This window comes from Bombina bombina, chromosome 1 (genome assembly GCF_027579735.1).
Source record: "Bombina bombina isolate aBomBom1 chromosome 1, aBomBom1.pri, whole genome shotgun sequence".
NCBI lineage: Eukaryota > Metazoa > Chordata > Amphibia > Anura > Bombinatoridae > Bombina > Bombina bombina.
Genome location: NC_069499.1, coordinates 1,502,249,019 through 1,502,271,430, shown reverse-complemented (window position 1 = coordinate 1,502,271,430; position 22,412 = coordinate 1,502,249,019). Strand labels below are relative to the sequence as shown.

The 22,412-nt window shown below is 40.0% G+C and overlaps 1 protein-coding gene across 1 annotated transcript in view; it reads right to left on the bottom strand.

The window, feature by feature from the left end:
* The window catches only part of CACNG5 (calcium voltage-gated channel auxiliary subunit gamma 5), an 88,288-nt gene that overhangs the window by 4,995 nt on the left and 60,881 nt on the right, over positions 1–22,412 (bottom strand). The window contains exons 2-4 of the mRNA XM_053696426.1: positions 18,445–18,531; positions 9,230–9,370; positions 4,440–4,585 (exon numbers count right to left, since the gene is read on the bottom strand). Coding sequence (XP_053552401.1) covers positions 4,440–4,585; positions 9,230–9,370; positions 18,445–18,531 — 374 coding nt within the window. The remainder of the gene's footprint in view (positions 1–4,439; positions 4,586–9,229; positions 9,371–18,444; positions 18,532–22,412) is intronic.

Genomic DNA, 22,412 nt, shown 5'->3' with positions numbered 1-22,412 from the left:
ACTCTTCATCCGATGGACCAAAAGAAGACATCCGGAGTGGCAGAAGTCTTCATCCTATCCGGGCAGAAGAGGACATCCGGACCGGCAGACATCTTCATCCAAGTGGCATCTTCTATGTTCATCCATCTGAGGAGGAGCGGCTCCATCTTCAAGACCTCCGGCGCGGAACATCCTTCTTCATTTATGACTACCGACGAATGAAGGTTCCTTTAAGTGACGTCATCCAAGATGGCGTCCCTCGAATTCCGATTGGCTGATAGGATTCTATCAGCCAATCGGAATTAAGGTAGGAAAAATCTGATTGGCTGATTGAATCAGCCAATCAGATTCAAGTTCAATCCGATTGGCTGATCCAATCAGCCAATCAGATTGAGCTTGCATTCTATTGGCTGATCGGAACAGCCAATAGAATGCAAGCTCAATCTGATTGGCTGATTCAATCAGCCAATCAGATTTTTCCTACCTTAATTCCGATTGGCTGATAGAATCCTATCAGCCAATCGGAATTCGAGGGACGCCATCTTGGATGACGTCACTTAAAGGAACCTTCATTCGTCGGTAGTCGTTGGTGAAGAAGGATGTTCCACGCCGGAGGTCTTGAAGATAGAATCGCTCCTCATCGGATGGATGAAGATAGAAGATGCCGCTTGGATGAAGATGTCTGCCGGTCCAGATGTCCTCTTCTGCCCGGATAGGATGAAGACTTCTGCCGCTCCGGATGTCTTCTTTTGGTCCATCGGATGAAGAGTTCGGCCCGGTTGGGTGAAGACGACTCAAGGTAGGGAGATCTTCAGGGGGTAGTGTTAGGTTTATTTAAGGGGGTTTGGGTTAGAGTAGGGGTATGTGGGTGGTGGGTTGTAATGTTGGGGGTGGTATTGTGTTTTTTTTACAGGCAAAAGAGCTTATTTCTTTGGGGCATGCCCCGCAAAAAGCCCTTTTAAGGGCTGGTAAGGTAATAGAGCTGTTAACTATTTTAATTTAGACTAGGGTAGGGAATTTTTTATTTTGGGGGGCTTTGTTATTTTATTAGGAAGCTTAGAGTAGCTGTAATTAGATTAAAATTCTTGTAATCTTTTTTTATTTTTTGTAATTTAGTGTTTGTTTGCAGTGGCGTCACTAGGGTTGGTGTCACCCGGTGCGGTAAGTCATGGTGTCACCCCCCCCCCCCCCAGAAAGCAGACACACACAAAAACACAGGCAAACACACATACAAACACTCAGACACACTTAAAAACATACTCAGATGCACACACAAACACTCGGAAACACACATACAAAATATGTAAACTGCACTGCATTAATTAGGAAGCTCATGCCTAGAGCTGCTCCCTGGCTCAGCAGAACATCAAATGAAAGATAAACAGAGCACTCTAAAATAAATCACTGAAGAAAAGGTTTAGGCACGCAAACTATGAAAATTCTGCTCTCTGACTCTGTTCCAAGTCTGTCAGTGCACAGCCCTGGGCCGCATGTCACTGAGCAGTGAGCACAGATAGGCAGGCAGGTTTAGGCTAGCAGGGCAACTTTGCAAGCCCCACGGCACACCCACAACATTCATAGTGAAATTGGGCAGGGGAGGAGCAAAGTACAAACAAGCAAAAGCAGCCGGGAAAACTATTTGTTGAAATTGCAGCACTGGCTCAAGGGGCAAAAAAATTGTGTGTCTACAACTTCCCCAGTCCCACTAATGTTCACAAATGCCAGCCTCTAATAAAATAATCTATGCATCTCAACATTGTATTTTTTTGAATTTCAATAAAATTAAAAAAAAAAAAAAAAAAATTTGTTTTTTTTTTTTTTTTTGGTGTCACCCCCTGGAGGGTGTCACCCGGGTGCGGCCCGCCCCCCCCCCCTAGTGACGCCACTGTTTGTTTGTTTTTGTAATTTAGTTTAGTTTATTTAATTGTAGGTACATGTAGTTAATTGATTTAATGTATTTATTGATAGTGTAGTGTTAGGTTTAATTGTAACTTAGGTTAGGATTTATTTTACAGGTAATTTTGTTATTATTTTAACTAGGTAGCTATTAAATAGTAAATAAGTATTTAATAGCTATTGTACCTAGTTAAAATAAATACAAAGTTGCCTGTAAAATAAAAATAAATTCTAAAATAGCTACAATATAATTATTCATTATATTGTAGCTATATTAGGGTTTATTTTACAGGAAAGTATTTAGTTTTAAATAGGAAGACTTTAGTTAATAATATTTAATTTATTTCGTTAGATTAAAATTATATTTAATTTAGGGGGGTGTTAGTGTTAGGGTTGGACTTGAAGTTAGGTGTCGGCGATGTTAGGGAGGGCAGATTAGGGGTTAATACTATTTATTATAGGGTTTGCAAGGCGGGAGTGCGACGGTTTAGGGTTTAATACATTTATTAGAGTGGCGACGAGGTCCGGTCGGCAGATTAGGGGTTAATAAGTGTAGGTAGGTAGCGGCGACGTTGGGGGCGGCTGATTAGGGGTTAATAAATATAATATAGGGGTCAGCGATGTTAGGGGCAGCAGATTAGGGGTACATAGGTATAATGTAGGTTGCGGCGGTGTATGGAGCGGCAGATTAGGGGTTAATAATATAATGTAGGGGTCAGCGATAGTGGGGGCGGCAGATTAGGAGTTAATAAGTGTAAGGTTAGGGGTGTTTAGACTCGGGGTACATGTTAGGGTGTTAGGTGCAGATTTAGAAAGTGTTTTCCCATAGGAAACAATGGGGCTGCATTAGGAGCTTAACGCTGCTTTTTTTTTTTCAGCCCAAACTGCCCCATTGTTTCCTATGGGTATATCGTGCACAAGCACATTTTTCCAGCTAGCCGCTACTGTCAGCAACGCTGGTATTGATAGTTGAAGTGGCGGTAAATATGCCTGTACTCCCCCCCCTTTTTGGAGGCTAACGCAGCCCTTCAGTGAACTCTAAATACCAGCGTTGTTTAGAAGCAGCCCTTTGGCCGCAAAACTCTAAATCTAGGCGTTAGGGTTTATTTTATTGGTAAGTATTTAGTTTTAAATAGGAATAATTTATTTAATTGTAGTAATTTTATTTAGATTTATTTAAATTATATTTAAGTTAGGGGGGATGTTAGGGTTAGGGTTAGACTAGGGTTTAGGGGTTAATAACTTTAATATAGTGGCGGAGACGTTGGGGGCGGCAGATTAGGGGTTATAAGTGTAGTTAGGTTGCGGCTACATTGGGGGTGGCAGATTAGGGGTTAATAAATATAATGTAGGTGTCAGCGATGTTGGGGGCAGCAGATTAGGGGTTAATAAATATAATGTAGGTGTCAGCGATGTTGGGGGCAGCAGATTAGGGGTTCATAACTATAATGTAGGTGGCGGTGGTGTCCGGAGCGGCAGATTAGGGGTTAATAATATAATGCAGGTGTCAGCGATGTCGGGGGCGGCAGTTTAGGGGTGAATAAGTGTAAGATTAGGGGTGTTTAGACTCGGGGTTCATGTTAGGGTGTTAGGTGTAGACATAAATGTATTTCCCCATAGGAATCAATGGGGCTGCGTTAGGAGCTGAACACTGCTTTTTTGCAGGTGTTAGGTTTTTTTTCAGCCGGCTCTCCCCCATTGATTCATATGGGGAAATCGTGCATGAGCATGTTTAACCAGCTCACCGCTACCGTAAGCAGCGCTGGTATTACAGTGAGACGCCGGGTTTAAAAAAACTCGTAATACCAGCGTTGTCTGTAGGTGAGCAGTGAGCAGAAACTGCTCGTTAGCCCCGCACAGCCTTACCGACAAAACTCGTAATCTAACCTTTCATGTTTAAACTCCCTTAAAGGTGTATGTGAGAGTTTTTAAGAAACAAAATAGGGACCTTAATGAAATAGGTATATTACACAGTAGCACAATAAGGAACAGTGGTATAATTGTGCAGGTCCAGACAACCAGACTTAAACATATTTGCATTCGATAATCTGAGACTGAGTACAATAATTTTAGGGCCTTATCAGAAACTCACAAGCATGGAGAGAGATCACACAAAATCCTTTGAGTTTTTTAAATATTGTGTGTCTTCAGTTCCCTGCATAGTGAGATAAACAGTTCTCAAGCTATAATTTGCGTTTCTAAAATTCTTTGAGGGACCTCACAATACCGAGGAGAACAGAGAGCTTTAAAGGGATATTTTAGTCAAAATTAAACTTTTAGGATTCAGATAGAGCATGCAGTTTGTTTGTTTTTTAGACACCAATCAGAAAGTTCTACCTAGGTTCTGAACCAAAAATGGGTGGGCTCCTATGCTTACATTCCTGCTTTTTCAAATAAAGATACCAAGAGAATGAAAAAAGTGATAATAGGAGTAAATTAGAAAGTTGCCTAAAATTGCATGCTCTATCTGAATCATGAAAGTTTAATTTTGACTAGACTAATTTGCAACAACGCCTTTTGCAACAACATGCTTTTGTTCCAAAGAGATCATTGACCTAAATTACCTCTGTCAGGAGAAACGATATGGCTGCAAATGCAAAGGACCATCCATATTTGTAGCTGAAATAGGTCTCTGAATCTTTTGTTCTATTCAGCATTTCATCATTAATACTGGATATGTACAGAACCAGACCAACGACAAGAGATAAACCTGTATTGATAAGAAGTAGAGTGACAAATCTTTCAAAACATATTGAAATAAGCATTAAACACAAATATCTATCCCCATAGAGGGTCGGAATACAAGTGGTTCCTTAATGATAGCATTATCGCTGGACCGTGCTAACATTAGTGCACAACTTAATCTTTATGATAAGTTCATGATAAGTCAGAGTTACCAGAGAAGGTTAGCGAGGTCAACATTAGGTTTTAAAAGTGTAAAAGGGACATGGTATATGACAAGGTGTTTGACTGGGAAGGGCTCCAATGTATGTATGTATAAAATAAAATAATTAAAAAATGCATTGTTTAAAAAGATAGCTAATCCCTTTACCCATTCCCCAGTTTTACATAACCAACACTGTTATATTAATACAGTTTTTACCTCTATGGTTATGTATAAGCCTCTGAAGACAGCCCCCTTGTCTCAGTGCTTTTTACAAACTTGACATTGGCATTTTAGCCAATTAGTGCTGGTTCCTGCATAACCTTTATTATTCTACATGGGAGTGAGCACAATGTCATCTATATGGCATGCAAGAACTAGCACTGTCTAGTAGTGAAAAGCTAATAAAATGCACTGAGACAAGAGGCGGCCTGCAGGAGCCTAGAAAACAGACAGAGATTTAGAGGTTTAGAGATTAAAAAGTATATTAATATAACAATTTTGGTTGTGCTAAGATGGGAATGGGTTGTAAAGGCGCTATCTATCTTATTAAACAATTTTAAAAAAATTAGGTAGAATGTCCCTTTAACTTCGCTGATCACAATCCACCCGACCAAAAGTTATCAACTAAATATCAGCAACAAAATGAATACATCAAATTAAACAGCCAAAGGCAATAATAAATGCTCAACACCCACAGATCAGTTGATAAAACAAATCAGCCATAGTCTGAGCATGCTCGGACCCAATATACAAGATGGCACTGCCCATGCCTGCTACATTGATGGCCCTATCTGATGACGATGCAATTGTGCCATAAAATTATACTGAATACCCAAATAGATCAGTAAATGACATTAAAAAAATATATATATATATTTATTTATTTATTTATTTTTTTTTCATTTACTTAAAAAAAACACTCAGTGCATAAAATTTTTAGAAAGATTGGAATGACCTAGTAATGTTAAATATGTTGAAATTAAATATATGTAAATATTGTTACAGCTATAAAAGGAGAACATTAAATGCTTCTATGCACATGACTAGAATGGGTCGTCATGCAAATCTCTGCCTGCGATCGCATCACAGTCCGTTTTCATCGTGAAGGGGAATCTCCAATCACAGCACAGTGGTGGTAATAGTGGTCGGCACCTTCAGAGCTACATAGGAGTACCGGTGATGCCACCATGAATGTGCATGGTGACATTACAGAGGGGACGAGAATGTGAAAGACAGGTAAGGAAGATGGATGGAGGGGTTGTTCAAACCCCCCAATCTCAGCTCCCATACAAGCCACAGACCTCCAAGTTCGCACATTTCAAATATATTCACTATTTTTTAAATGATGGTGGTGTCTTGGAAAGCCACAACCACCAAGATGTTGTTCAAAAATTAAAAACACAACATATGGGGTTTTGTTGGGGAATGGAACTTTATAGGCTCAATAAAAAAATCTGTTATGACTACAGACCCCTAATAAATGTTATTTTATAGTAGACAAGTCCATCTCTTATGAAATATATATAAATTTTGTCTGTAGCCAGGTGATCACTGTGGTAACAGTGATCACATTGCAAGAAAAAAAAAGTGCTTTTATTTCTGTATTGCCCAATGGGGCCTCTCTAGTTTATATTACAAACCCCTGTATGGGTCCCTGTTTTACATGTGGCTACCCTTGATGACAATTTAGTAAAGTGATCACAGTAACTGCCAAGGTCACGTGGCCGTTTTCAATATTATTCACTAAAAACTTAACAAAAATATACTTCTACTTTTACATTTTTTACCGCATCTTTCTCACACGCTATGAAATATAAATGTAATGATGAATATTGAGGATATCTCTACAGAAGCACAGGTGAAATAATCAGATGATTCGTAAAAATGGTTACTAACCTGCTCTCACCCAAGGTTATACTGAAAATCTGGCCTGTTAGGGAGGTCTGAAGACAATGGCCTCTAGTTATCATGGTCTGTCGGACCTGATCAGACAGTGCGGATCAGGTCCGACAGACCTCGCTGAATACGGCGAGCAATACACTTGCCGTATTCAGCATTGCACCAGCAGCTCACAATAGCTGCTGGTGCAACGCCGCCCCCTGCAGACTCGCGGCCAATCGGCCGCCAGCAGGGGGTGTCAATCAACCCGATCGTACTCGATTGGGTTGATTTCCGGCGATGTCTGTCCGCCTGCTCAGAGCAGGCGGACAGGTTATGGAGCAGCGGTCTTTGTGACCGCTGCTTCATAACTGCTGTTTCTGGCGAGCCTGCAGGCTCGCCAGAAACACGGGGCATCAAGCTCCATACGGAGCTTGATACATATGCCCCAATATCAATATCCCGAATGCACTCGGCGCTCATATTACATACTGAAAGCTATAGTTTGTGCGGTTGCAAAAGCCGATGCTGCGCTAGAATCTTAAGCTTAACTTACAACTAGAAGGAAAGTGAAGAGTTAAAAAAAAAGTTGCACAAAACACATTAAAATAACGTATTACACACATAAACACTTTTTAATAAACACATATCATTTAAATATCGGTATAAAAAGGTTTTAAAAGGGTTACAAATTAAATGGCAAAAGGGTTACAAATTAAATGGCAAAGTGCTTGACTGGTAAGCGATCCAAAGTGTGTGTGTATGTATGTATATATGTATATATATATATACTGTATATATATACAGTATATGTGTGTGTCTAATTATGTGTGTGTATTTATATATGTATATATATATATATATATATATACATACAGTATATATATATATATATATATATATATATATATATATACACACACATGTATATATATATATATACAGTATATATGTGTCTAATTATGTGTATGTATGTATATACAATATATATACACATATGCATATATAAAGGCATAAAAACACATGTATACACATATAGATACACTTTTGAGCCCTTCCTACTCAAATGTGTTTTAATAGAAATACTTGAAATTCCAATGTTCTTCACTTAGAAAAAAAATATTTTTATTTTTAAATACATATTTCTATATATAAACACAGTATATGTATATATGATATATCTGTCTCTCTATATATCTATATCTGTATATATTCATATAGATATATAGGTATAGATATATATATATATACATATATTTTTAAATAATCATATATTTAAAATAAAAATGTTCATCTATGTGAACCTTCTGGTTTAGCGCAGTTGATCTAGCGCAGTGTCAGATTAGCACGTGAGTGATAACTAATAGTTTTTTTCAGAGCGGTCCATAGAAGTCTATAGGGAGAAGACGTTAGCGTGGTTGCGATATCCAAAGTCCTGAAGTTATTGTGCAAGAGTAAAAAAAAAAAAATGAGCGCTCCACTTGCAATCTTTTCGAATATTTTAAAGAATGAATGCAGCAGAACAAACAAGGCTTTGCAGGGTTCTTTAACAGCATAACATGTTAAAGGGACACGGAACCCAATTTTTTTCTGTCATGATTCAGATAGAACAGCAATTTTAAGCAACTTTCTAATTTACTCCTATTATCAATTTTTCATTTGTTCTCTTGCTATCTTTATTTGAAAAAGCAGGAATTTAAGCATAAGATCCGATCCATTTTTGGTTCAGCACCTCGTTAGCGCTTGCAGATTGGTGGCTAAATGTAGCAAACCAATCAGCAAGCTCTACCCAGGCGCTGAACCAAAAATGGGCCAGCTCCCTTAAGCTTACATTCCTGCTTTTTCAAATAAAGATAGAAAGAGAATGAAGAAAAGTTGATAACAGGAGTAAATTAGAAAGTTGCTTAAAATTACATGCTCTGAATCATCAAAGAAAAAAATTGGGCTTAGTGTCCCTTTAAGTTTCTATTGCTCAGATGATGGGTTAGAGCTTCAGGAATAAGTGCATATTTTAGGTTAAAGGAAGATTTATCAGGGTGTGCAAGTAATAGTGAAATAAATAAAAGTAACTTTTTTGGCGATAAATAAGGATGCGCCCCCAAAATCCAGACAAGATCAAATGTTTTATTCAGAAAAAGCATGGTCAATATCAAAATTGTAAAAATAGATCAAAAGATAGAGAGATACATAGATAGGGGCCTATTTATCAAAGGTCTTGCTGACCTGATCCGACAGTGCGGATCAGGTCTGCAAGACCTCGCTGAATGCGGAGAGCAATACGCTCTCCGTATTTAGCATTGCACCAGCAGCTCACCAGCTGCTGGTGCAACGCCGCCCCCTACTGACTTGCAGCCAATCGGCCGCCAGCAGGAAGGTGTCAATCAACCCGATCGTATTCGATCGGGTTGAATTGCGGCGATTCCTGTCCACCTCATCAGAGCAGGCGGACAGGGTTCTGGAGTAGCGGTCCGTTTGGAGCTTGATAAATGGGCCCCATAGTTAGAGATATAGACAAATACTAATAAAAAAAAAAAATAGGTCAGGAGAAAAGATACTAAATATCATAATAATAAAAAATAAAAAACTTACCAGAAAGAATAAAAAAAATACCAGAAACAAATGCCAGAATGGTCCTATGGGGGCGGATATGACCTACATTGTTGAGGATAAAACCGATAAACATAAAGAAAAGGCTGACCAATGGAAATGGAGTTGCAGAGCGGATCATTTCTAGGAGAAAAAAGTGAAAAAGACTTTATTAAACAGTAATTATATACATGTAACCACACCCTACACATAAAAAGGTAATATTTGCAGGCAATACTTTTGCTTAGATATAATACATTTCCATACTCCGATTGTCCAATTTTATATTTAGTCACAGCCTTCATTTTCTGATTTCTGCAAAGTGCGTTTAAACATTTCAGATCTTCTGCCAGCACTAGGAGCTTCATATAAAATGAAACGAAGGTAACCAGATTATTAGTATAGGTACGTGTTTGTGTAAAATGAACATTTTTGTTTTATTCTATAAACTAGACATGTGCAATTCGTTTCGGATCGATTCGGAAATTCGGAAAATTCGGAGATTCGGATCGATCCGAATTTCCGAATTAAAATACTGCCGAATTTACCGAATAAATTCGAATTAGTTCAGATTTATTCGGTAAATTCGGATGGCCATGGATTACACTAGTATTGTACAGTATATCAGGTTTAGGTTATATCACTGCTATGGGTTACACCTAATATACAGTACATAATACTAGTCTAATACACAGCACCGAACCGAATCCAGCCAAATTTTTTTTAATCCGAATGAATCCGAAACGAATCCGAAACTAATTCATTCAAAGTTTTCCAAATTTGAATCGATCCGAAACGAACCGAAACGAATTTTTCGATCATGCACATATCTACTATAAACTACTGACAACATTTCTCCAAAAGAACATTTGTTTGCAGAAAATGACAACTGGTCAAAATAAAAAAGACCTCAAATAATGAAAAGAAAACAAGTTTATGTTCATTTTTAGACAACACAATACTAATGTTGGTGGAATAACCCTGATTTTCAATCACAGCAACAGTTTTTCACATTGCTGTTGGGTGACTTTATGCCACTCCTGGTGCAAAATTTCAACCAGCTCGGCTTTGTTTGATGGCTTTTGACCACCCATCTTCCTCTTGATCACATTCCAGAGGTTTTCAATGGGGTTCAGGTCTGGAGATTGGGCTGGCCATGACAGGTTCTTAATCTTGATTAACCTGACTGTGTGGCATGGAGCATTATCCTGCTTCCACGATAACCTTGTATGAGGCTTGATTCATACGTCCTTCACAAAGATAAATCTGCCCATAGAAAATGACCTGGAATCGGGCAGATTTATTTTTGTGAGGGACGCATGAATCAAGCCACACCCAAGGTTATCTTGGAAGAAAACTTGCTTCCTTCTACTCTGACGCCCCTGAGCATTGTTTTCTCTTGTAAGGTGTATCCAGTCCAGGGATCATCCATTACTTGTGGGATATTCTCCTTCCCAACAGGAAGCTGCAAGAGGATCACCCACAGCAGAGCTGTCTATATAGCTCCTCCCCTAACTGCCACTACCAGTCATTCTCTTGCAGCTCTCGACAAGATAGGAAGTAGCTAGAGAGATGTGGTAAATTTATGTAGTTTATCTTCAATCAAAAGTTTATTATTTTCAAATGGTACCGGAGTTGTACTGTTTTAGCCTCAGGCAGAAAGTTGAAGAAGAGTCTGCCTGTGGTTTTTGATGATCTTAGCAGGTTGTAACTAAGATCCATTGCTGTTCTCACACATAACTGAAGAGAAGAGGTAACTTCAGCTGGGGGAATGGCGTGCAGGGTCTCCTGCTATGAGGTATGTGCAGTTTAAATTTTTCTAGAGAAATGAATATGCTAGAAAATGCTGTTAATACCGGATTTATTTAAGGTAAGCCTGATTACAGTGATTTAATAACGACTAGTATCATGCTTGCTGTAAAAGGTAATATTCTTATTACTTTCTCACATTACTGAAAATAAGATAAGGTTTGCTGGAAGTGTTTAAACGTTTTTTTCTACATATTGGTGATAAAACTTTATTGGGGCCCAGTTTCTCCACATGGCTGGCTAGATTTTGCCTAGGGATAGTTTTTTATGGCCCTCTCACTGTGAGTTCAGGTTGGGAGGGGCCTAATTTCAGGCCTAAATCGTGCAGTAGTTTTTGCAGCTTGAGACTTCCAGCTTCCCTGAAGGAGTCCCCTGAACACTTAGGACCTCTACAAAGGGTTTTGTGCCTTCAAAAGTCATTGTATGAGCAGGTAGGGCCAAAGCAGAGCTGTGTGACTGTTAAAAAACGTTTATATCGGGGGGGGTTTTATCCGGTATTGAAACTAAGGTGTTAATCATCCATTTGCAAGTGGGTGCAATGCTCTGTTAGTCTATTATACACACTGTAAAAATTTCGTAAGATTTACTGCTTTTTATCACTGTTTTTCAATTTCTGACAAAATTTGTTTCTCTTAAAGGCACAGTACCGTTTTTATTTTTTGCTTGTTTACATCTATCAAAGTGTTTTCCAAGCTTGCTGGTCTCATTGCTATTCTGTTTAAACATGTCTGACATCGAGGAAACTCCTTGTTCATTATGTTTAGAAGCCATTGTGGAACCCCCTCTTAGAATGTGTACCAAATGTACTGATTTTACTTTAAGTTATAAGGATCATATTCTGACTTTAAAAGATTTATCACCAGAGGAAATTGACAAGGGGGAAGTTATGCTGACTAACTCGCCCCACGTGTCAGAACCTTTGACTCCCGCTCAAGGGACTCCCGCTCAAGTGGCGCCAAGTACATCTAGCGCGCCCATGGCGTTTACTTTACAAGACATGGCGGCAGTTATGGATAATACCCTTACAGCGGTATTGTCCAAACTACCAGGGTTACAAGGAAAGCGAGACAGCTCTGGGACTAGAAAAAATACAGAGCTCTCTGACACTTTCGTAGCTATGTCTGATATCCCCTCACAATATGCAGAAGCTGAGGCAGGAGAGCTTCTTTCTGTGGGTGATTTTTCTGACTCAGGGAAGATGCTTCAACCTGATTCTGATATGTCTACATTTAAATTTAAGCTTGAACACCTCCGCGTGTTGCTCAGGGAGGTTTTAGCTACTCTGGATGACTGTGACACCATTATAGTGCCAGAGAAATTGTGTAGATTGGATAAATACTATGAAGTGTCTGTTTACACTGATGTTTTTCCAATACCTAAAAGGTTTTCAGAAATTATTACTAAGGAATGGGATAGACCAGGTGTACCGTTCTCTCCCCCTCCTATTTTTAAGAAAATGTTTTCAATAGATGCCGCTACACGGGACTTATGGCAAACGGTCCCTAAGGTGGAGGGAGCAGTTTATACCCTAGCTAAGCGTACAACTATTCCTGTCGAGGACAGTTGTGCTTTCCTAGATCCAATGGATAAAAAGTTAGAGGGTTACCTTAAGAAAATGTTTATTCAACAAGGTTTTATTCTCCAGCCTATTGCATGCATTGCCCCGGTCACTGCTGCTGTGGCCTTCTGGTTTGAGTCTCTGGAAGAGGCCTTACAGGTAGAAATTCTATTGGATGATATACTTGACAAGCTTAAAGCGCTTTAAGCTAGCCAATTAATTTGTTTCTGACGCCGTTGTTCATTTAACCAAACTAACGGCTAAGAACTCAGGTTTTGCTATACAGGCGCGTAGGGTGCTATGGCTTAAATCCTGGTCAGCTGACATTACTTCAAAGTCTAAGCTTCTCAACATTCCCTTCAAGGGGCAGACCCTATTCTGGCCTGGACTGAAGGAGATCATTTCTGATATTACTGGAGGAAAAGGTCATGCCCTTCCTCAGGATAGGTCTAATAAATTAAGGACCAAACAAACTAATTTTCGTGCCTTTCGAAACTTTGCGACGAGCGCGGCATCAACTCCCTCTAATGCAAAACAAGAGGGAAATTTTGCCCAGTCCAAGCCGGTCTGGAGACCTAACCAGGCCTGGAACAAATGTAAGCAGACCAAGAAGCCTGCTGCTGCCTCTAAGACAGCATGAAAGATCAGCCCCCGATCCGGTAACGGATCTAGTAGGGAGCAGACTTTCTCTCTTCACCCAGGCTTGGGCAAGAGATGTCCAGGATCCCTGGGCGTTGGAAATTGTGTCCCAGGGATATCTTCTGGACTTCAAAGCTTCTTCCCCAAAAGGAAGATTTCACCTCTCACAATTATCTGCAGACCAGATAAAGAGAGAGGCATTCTTACATTGTGTTCAAGACCTCCTAGTTTTGGGAGTGATCCACCCAGTTCCAAAGGAGGAACAGGGGCAAGGCTTCTATTCAAATCTCTTTGTGGTTCCCAAGAAAGAGGGAACCTTCAGACCAATCTTAGATCTCAAGATCCTAAACAAATTTCTCAGGGTCCCATCTTTCAAGATGGAGACTATTCGAACCATCCTACCTATGATCCAGGAGGGTCAATACATGACTACCATGGACTTAAAGGATGCTTATCTTCACATTCCGATACACAAAGATCATCATCGGTTTCTCAGGTTCGCCTTCCTAGACAGGCATTACCAGATTGTGGCTCTTCCCTTTGGGTTAGCTACGGCACCAAGAATCTTTACGAAGGTTCTGGGGTCACTTCTGGCGGTCCTAAGGCCACGGGGCATAGCAGTAGCCCCTTACTTAGACGACATTCTGATACAGGCGTCGAATTTCCAAATTGCCAAGTCCCATACGGACATTGTTCTGGCATTCCTGAGGTCTCATGGGTGGAAAGTAAATGAAAAGAAGAGTTTTCTATCCCCTCTCACAAGAGTTTCCTTCCTGGGAACTCTGATAGATTCTGTAGAAATGAGGATTTACCTGACAGAGGACAGGTTGTCAAAACTTCTAAATTCCTGCCGTGTTCTTTATTATACTTCTCGCCCTTCGGTGGCTCAGTGTATGGAAGTAATCGGCTTAATGGTAGCGGCAATGGACATAGTTCCGTTTGCCCGCCTACATCTCAGACCGCTGCAACTCTGCATGCTCAGTCAGTGGAATGGGGATTACACAGATTTGTCCCCTCTACTAAATCTGGATCAAGAGACCAGGGATTCTCTTCTCTGGTGGCTATCTCGGGTCCATCTGTCCAAAGGTATGACCTTCCGCAGGCCAGATTGGACAATAGTAAAAACAGATGCCAGCCTTCTGGGCTGGGGTGCAGTCTGAAACTCTCTGAAGGCTCAGGGGTCGTGTACTAAGGAGGAGGCACTCCTTCCAATCAACATTCTGGAACTAAGAGCGATATTCAATGCTCTTCAGGCTTGGCCTCAGCTAGCGGCAGTGAGGTTCATCAGATTTCATTCGGACAACATCACGACTGTAGCTTACATCAACCATCAAGGGGGAACAAGGAGTTCCCTAGCGCTGTTGGAGGTTTCAAAGATAATTCAATGGGCAGAGATTCACTCTTGCCATCTATCAGCTATCCATATCCCAGGAGTAGAGAACTGGGAGGCAGATTTTCTAAGTCGTCAGTGGGAGCTCCATCCGGAGGTGTTTGCACAGTTGATTCAACGTTGGGGCAAACCAGAACTGGATCTCATGGCGTCTCGCCAGAACGCCAAGCTTCCTTGTTACGGATCCAGGTCCAGGGATCCCAAGGCAGTGCTGATAGATGCTCTAGCAGCGCCTTGGTCCTTCAACCTGGCTTATGTGTTTCCACCGTTTCCTCTGCTCCCTCGTCTGATTGCCAAGATCAAACAGGAGAGAGCATCGGTAATTTTGATAGCACCTGTGTGGCCACGCAGGACTTGGTATGCAGATCTGGTGGACATGTCATCCTTTCCACCATGGACTCTGCCTCTGAGGCAGGACCTTCTACTGCAGGGTCCTTTCAACCCTCCAAATCTAATTTCTCTGCGGCTGACTGCTTGGAGATTGAACGCTTGATTTTATCAAAGCGTGGTTTCTGTGAGTCGGTCATTGATACCTTAATACAGGCGCGAAAGCCTGTCACCAGAAAAATCTATCATAAGATATGGTGTAAATATCTTCATTGGTGTGAATCCAAGGGTTACTCATGGAGTAAGGTCAGGATTCCTAGGATATTATCTTTTCTCCAAGAAGGATTGGAGAAGGGTTTGTCAGCTAGTTCCTTAAAAGGACAGATTTCAGCTCTGTCTATTCTTTTGCACAAACGTCTGGCTGAGGTTCCAGATGTGCAGGCATTTTGTCAGGCTTTAGTCAGAATCAAGCCTGTGTTTAAACCTGTTGCTCCGCCTTGGAGTTTAAATGTAGTTCTTAAGGTTCTTCAAGGGTACCAAACCTGGTTTTTTACCTAAGGTGGTATCTAATAAAAATATCAATCAGGAGATTGTTGTACCGTCACTGTGTCCTAATCCTTCTTCAAAGAAGGAACGTCTTTTACACAATCTTGACGTGGTTCGTACTTTAAAGTTTTATTTACAAGCTACTAAAGATTTTCGTCAAACATCTGCATTGTTTGTTGTCTACTCTGGACAGAGGAGAGGAAAAAAGGCTTCGGCAACCTCTCTTTCTTTTTGGCTAAGGAGTATAATACGCTTAGCTTATGAGACTGCTGGCCAGCAGCCTCCGGAAAGGATTACAGCTCATTCTACTAGAGCGGTAGCTTCCACATGGGCTTTTAAAAATGAGGCTTCTGTTGAACAGATTTGTAAGGCGGCGACTTGGTCTTCGCTTCATACTTTTTCAAAGTTCTATAAATTTTATACTTTTGCTTCTTCGGAGGCTATTTTTGGGAGAAAGGTCTTGCAGGCAGTGGTGCCTTCCTTTTAAGCGCCTGCCTTGTCCCTCCCTTCATCCGTGTCCTATAGCTTTGGTATTGGTATCCCACAAGTAATGGATGATCCGTGGACTGGATACACCTTACAAGAGAAAACATAATTTATGCTTACCTGATAAATGTATTTCTCTTGTGGTGTATCCAGTCCACGGCCCGCCCTGTCATTTTAAGGCAGGTGTTTTTTATTTTTAAACTACAGTCACCACTGCACCCTATAGTTTCTCCTTTCTCTTGCTTGTCTTCGGTCGAATGACTGGTAGTGGCAGTTAGGGGAGGAGCTATATAGACAGCTCTGCTGTGGGTGATCCTCTTGCAGCTTCCTGTTGGGAAGGAGAATATCCCACAAGTAATGGATGATCCGTGGACTGGATACACCACAAGAGAAATAAATTTATCAGGTAAGCATAAATTATGTTTTTTTTGTAGCAGGACAGTGCTCCATGCTTCACAGCCAGGTCAATCAAGGTGTGAATGGAGGACCACCAGATCAAGACCCTGTCATGGCCAGCCAATCTCCAGACTTGAGCACCAATGAAAACCTCTGGAGTGTGATCAAGAGGAAGATGGATGGTCACAAGCCATCAAACAAAGCTAAGCTGCTTGAATTTTTGCGCTAAAAAAAAAACTGGGAGACAGCATGTCATGACGCATTAAAGCTGTGATTGAAAATCAGGGTTATTCCACCAAATTTTGATTTCTGACCTCTTAACGCTTAAAACATTAGTATTGTGTTGTTTAAAAATTAATATGAACTTGTTTTCTTTGCATTATTCGAGGTCTAAAAACATTGCATCTTTTGGTTATTTTGACCAGTTGTCATTTTCTGCAAATAAATGCTCTAAATGATACTATTTTTATTTGGAATTTGGGAGAAATGTCAGTAGTTTATAGAATAAAACAAAAATGTTAATTTTCCTCAAACACATACCTATAAATAGTAAAACTAGAGAACTGATAATTTTGGATTTCAGAATATTTGTACAATTCACATCTGCAAAATGAGGCAGCATGGAGAGGGGATGAGACCAAGGGGTCAAATTATTAAATGCCGGGCGGACATGATATGCTGTAGCAAATCATGTCTGCCCGGCATTGCTAAATGCCGACAGCATAAGCTGATGGCATTTAACATTGCACAAGCGTTTCTAGTGAAATGCTTATGCAATGCCGCCCCCTGCACATTCGGGGACAATCGGCCACTAGCAGGGGGTGTCAATCATCTGGATCGGATCAGATCGGGATGATTGCAGTCCACCACCTAAAAGGTGGCGGAGAAGTTAAGTAGCAGCGGTCTTACGAAACTACGGGCGTAGATAGAAGCTGCTTATTAAATCTACCCCTAAGTGTAAACAACACCTTATGTCATTTAGTACTTGTTAAAATGCAGTTATTTTATGCACTGGTTGAAAGTTATTATGTACAATTTTGAAAGAATGATAGTGATGCTTCTGGCAGTTATTTCAGTTATGTGCCGCTATGAGAATTGAAGACTTTATTAAAGATTGAATTGTATCAGTGCAAGTGTGTCAGCACAAGTAAATTTTATTTTTAATAAAATGCTGATGAAAAAGTCTGGATTTTGGAATTCTGGATTTGTGCCTGTATGTACTGTATATGACAGTGAGATATTCAACATTATACTTACCTCTCAAGCCTTGGTTTTAATAAGTAGAAAGTTGTGGAGGAGAGACAGGTTAGCTTGGGAGAAATAGCAGTGTATAATGTGTGTGTATGTGTGATTGTGTGTGTTTGTGTGTGCTTGTATGTGTGCGTATGTTTGTGTGTATGTATGTATATCTGCATGTGTGTATGTGTGTTTTTATATCTGTACATGTGTGTATGTGTGTGTATATCTGCGCGTGTGTGTATATCTGCGCATGTGTGTGTTTGTGTATATGGGTGGCTATGTGTGTATGGGTGTTTGTGTGCATGTACGTGTGTGTTTATGTTATTGTATGGGTGTGAGTGTGCACATGTGTGTGTTTGTATGTGGCGTATGTTTGTGTGTGTGTATATATGTTTGTATATCTGAGCATGTTTGTGTGTGTATATGGGTAGCTATGTGTGTATGGGTGTTTGTGTGCATGTATGTGAGTGCATATGTTATTGTATGGGTTTGAGTATGCACATTTGTGTGTATGTGTGTGTTGTATATCTGTGCATGTGTGTTTGTATATCTGCGGATTTGTGAATGTGTGTGTTGTATATCTGCACGTGTGTTTGTATATCTGCGCATGTGTGTATCTGTGTTTGTATATCTGCGCAAGTGTGTGTATGTGTGTTTGTAGATCTGTGCATGTGTGTGTTTGTGTGTATTGGATGCTATGTGTTTATGGGTGTTAGTGTGCTTGTATGTGTATGTATATGTTATTGTATGGATGTGAGTGTGCACATGTGTGTGTATGTGCGTGCATGTGATTGTGTGTGTGTTGAAGATGTAATATATTTTACTTACTTAGTACACTGACTGTGGATTCCGATGTCATCTGGACATTCATAGGCATTATATATTCTATAGTAAAGCAACGACCTTGCTCCTCACCTGGAAGCATAAATATATATACGGTATATGTTTTTTTCCAAACATCATTGTATGGACTGTGCTACACCTTCATTTATTTATGCTGTTTCTGCTTACAAATTGCAACTTAATGAAGTATAAGAAATAAATTGGCAGGGAAGATGTGAAGGCCAAGCTTAACACATCTAGCAAATAGGCAGGGCCGGTGCTAGGATTTTTGGCTACACAGGCAAAGACACATTTTGCCGCCCCCCCCCCCCCCAAAAAAAAAAAAAAAAAAGATATACCCTGCTACTTAATAAAATGTTCTAGTAATGTGTAGTAGATATTTCTGCATGACATAATGTGCAGGTAACAACATTTACCTGCACACACACATACATATTTTCACACACACATTTACACATACATACACACACACGCACGCACATACACATTTACACACACATATACATACACACATGTACATACACACACATGTACATATACATACATTTACATACACATATTTGTACATATACATACATTTACATACACATATTTACACATGCACACACACACACACATATTTACACATGCACACACACACATATTTACACATGCACACACACACATATTTACACATGCACACACACATATTTACACATGCACACACACATATTTACACATGCACACACACACATATTTACACATGCACACACACACATATTTACACATGCACACACACACACATTTACACATACATACACACACATTTACACATACATACACACATTTACACATACATACACACACACATTTACACATACACACACTTACACACACGCATATTTACATATACATACACTCATATTTACACATACATACACTCATATTTACACATACATACACATGTTTACAGCAGCATAAGTGTCATGATTGTCACTTATTAAAATCACATATTATATCCCCAAGTTGAGCTGAACTAGCAAACACTTCAGTTCAGTGAACAGACAGCCGAGCAAAACTCTCTCCCTACCCATCCCCCCTCTGCTTACTGTGAGGGGCTTGTGTCTGATTTCCTAGTTAAACTGTGACCTCCCTCTGCAGGAACAGCTCCCTGATCATGTTTAACACAGCACGGTATCTCTCTGACTCTGCACGGAGCTTGGACTGCATTAAGCAGATACTCCCACAAATCATTAAAAGCAAGTGTTTATTTAAGCAAACGGTTCAGAACATGCAGCATGGAAAATAGCTCAGACAGTGGAGTAAAAGTAAACTTGTACTTAACTGTCTGATCTATTTTCCGTGGTGCAGTTTCTGAGCTGTTTGCTTAAATAAACAATTGCTTTTAAAGGACAAGCTTTGTTTTTTCTATAGAAACTGGTAACAGGCTTTGCTTTACCTGTGAGTTGACTTGACTGTCTGCTGCTGCCAATTCAGAACTGAGCTAGTTCTGCAAATCCGTTCCCCAGCCAGGACAGTGCAGCTGAGCTCCTGCATAGCTGCTCCACCCCCTCCTCCTTTACCTACAGAAGCCCGCGCACACTGAACAGATGCAGCCTGTGCGCGCGGGAAACATTTGAATAAATTGAATTTGAGACAATATTTAAAAATGTAACCCCGTCCCCTATGTATGTATTACTAGCACGGCACCCCAATTTGCCCAAAGAAAATTCAATGTTGTCTGGACTGGGGGCGGAGTGGACCGCAAATGTAAAAAAAAAAAAAAAAAGTTGCTGCTGCTTGTCACCGGCAGTTTGCGCCCCAATACTGTGGCGCCCTAAGGCCGATGCCTAACTTGCCTATATGCAAGCGCCGGCCCTGCAAATAGGTGTAGTAATAATAATAATAATAATTGTATAAATAATAGGGATGTGCATTTGTCAGTTTCATTAGTAAAAAAAATACAAAAGATGGCGGCCACCAGTGACCTTCAGCTAATTTCAGAGCCAGATTTTGTTTGTGTAAAAGTACAACGCACAAAGATCTGGATTTGCAAAAATTGTAGTGTGTTGCAATTTCACAAGAAGAATTCCAGCTCAGAAAAAAAAACAGAATGATGCTGGCGAGCGCCATCTTCGGCATTCGTTTCCTCACATAACTGCTGAACACACATCCCTAAAATATAATAGGCTAGATTATGAGTGGAGCGCTAACAGTTACGCACAAGCGATAAAGGGTATATTGCGGGTGTTTGCGTGTTGAAAGTAAATGCAATCGTTTGAGCGCATTCGTGATTTATGCTAGAATGATTACTGCATCCTTAGAACTCTGGTTAATTGCTTTGCAAAACAAAAAAGTGTCACAAAACACATCAAAAATATATAACAAAGTACACTTACACTCATAATAACACCATCAAAAAATTATTTAGAAAAAAAATGTTGCACAAAAAGGGTTCAAAGATATGAGGTCTCGGGTGTTAGAAAAAAGAGGCAGGCAGCAGGTTTTAACATAGACATACATACATATACATCTTTGTGTACATGTGTATTTATGTATTTATATGTGTATGCATGTATTTACAGACATATATACACATATAAACACATATACACACATATATAACTGCATTGGAGTCCTTTGCAGTTGAGTAGATGAAAACATGTAAAAACATATTTATGTAATATTTATATTTGATAAAGGGTTATACTGTGTATTTACTGTAAATATTTCACATTCTAATGTTCTGCACAAAGCTGGATATGTTCTACGTATCTCTAAATAGATATTCCTATATATCTGTATATATTTATACCTATATGTAATCATGTATGTATGTGTATATATATATATATATATATATATATATATATATATATATATATATATATATATATATATATATATATATATAAATATATACATATGTATAAATATAGATTGTACCAAAATACCATTATATATATATATATATATATATATATATACACAGAGACAGTGTGTTACAGCGCTATGAACCTGGACAGTCCCAATTTATAATCAAATATACCAGTATTGTCCTATGTGTATAGGTCTCCCTTTATTTTCTTCCAATAACACCAATGATGATGTCTGGAGGGAGTTAGAGTTGTTTGATTCCACATGCAGCCTATTCCCAAAGGTAAGAGAAGTCCCCCTGTAAACAGGAAAGCTCCTTTGGACAAGAAATTCTGAAACAGAAGAGGGAAGGGCGCACAGCAGAGAAAAACTCCTGGTGTAGTAAGTCTAGACACTTGTTTAAACAATTGCAGTGCAGTGGCAAATGCGAACTCACGTGTTTCCACCTCAACCATATGAGGTATAGATAAGACTCTGAGTGGTGAATGTCCACTAAGGAAGGCAATCCAATCCCCTTGCGCTTGTGACCTGTCTTTCACTCCTCATAGACAGTCCTCACCTCTTCGGCAGAAACGTAACCACTTCTAGCTGAACGGGACACAGTGTTAGAAGGGGGTGTTGACTGCAGGGTGCACTGGTGCAGTGCGAGAGCGTCCTCAGTGCAGAAACTCTTATTGCTCAGCCAGTCCAACTCTGTACGTGCAGAAGCCGAGCTCTCTCCAGAGATCCCAGCATTTTCAGGGATCTCTGGAGAGAGCTCGGCTTCTGCACGTACAGAGTTGGACTGGCTGAGCAATAAGAGTTTCTGCACTGAGGACGCTCTCGCACTGCACCAGTGCACCCTGCAGTCAACACCACCTCCTAACACTGTGTCCCGTTCAGCTAGAAGTGGTTACGTTTCTGCCGAAGAGGTGAGGACTGTCTATGAGGAGTGAAAGACAGGTCGCAAGCGCAAGGGGATTGGATTGCCTTCCTTAGTGGACATTCACCACTCAGAGTCTTATCTATACCTCATATGGTTGAGGTGGAAACCCGTGAGTTTGCATTTGCCACTGCACTGCAATTGTTTAAACAAGTGTCTAGACTTACTAAACCAG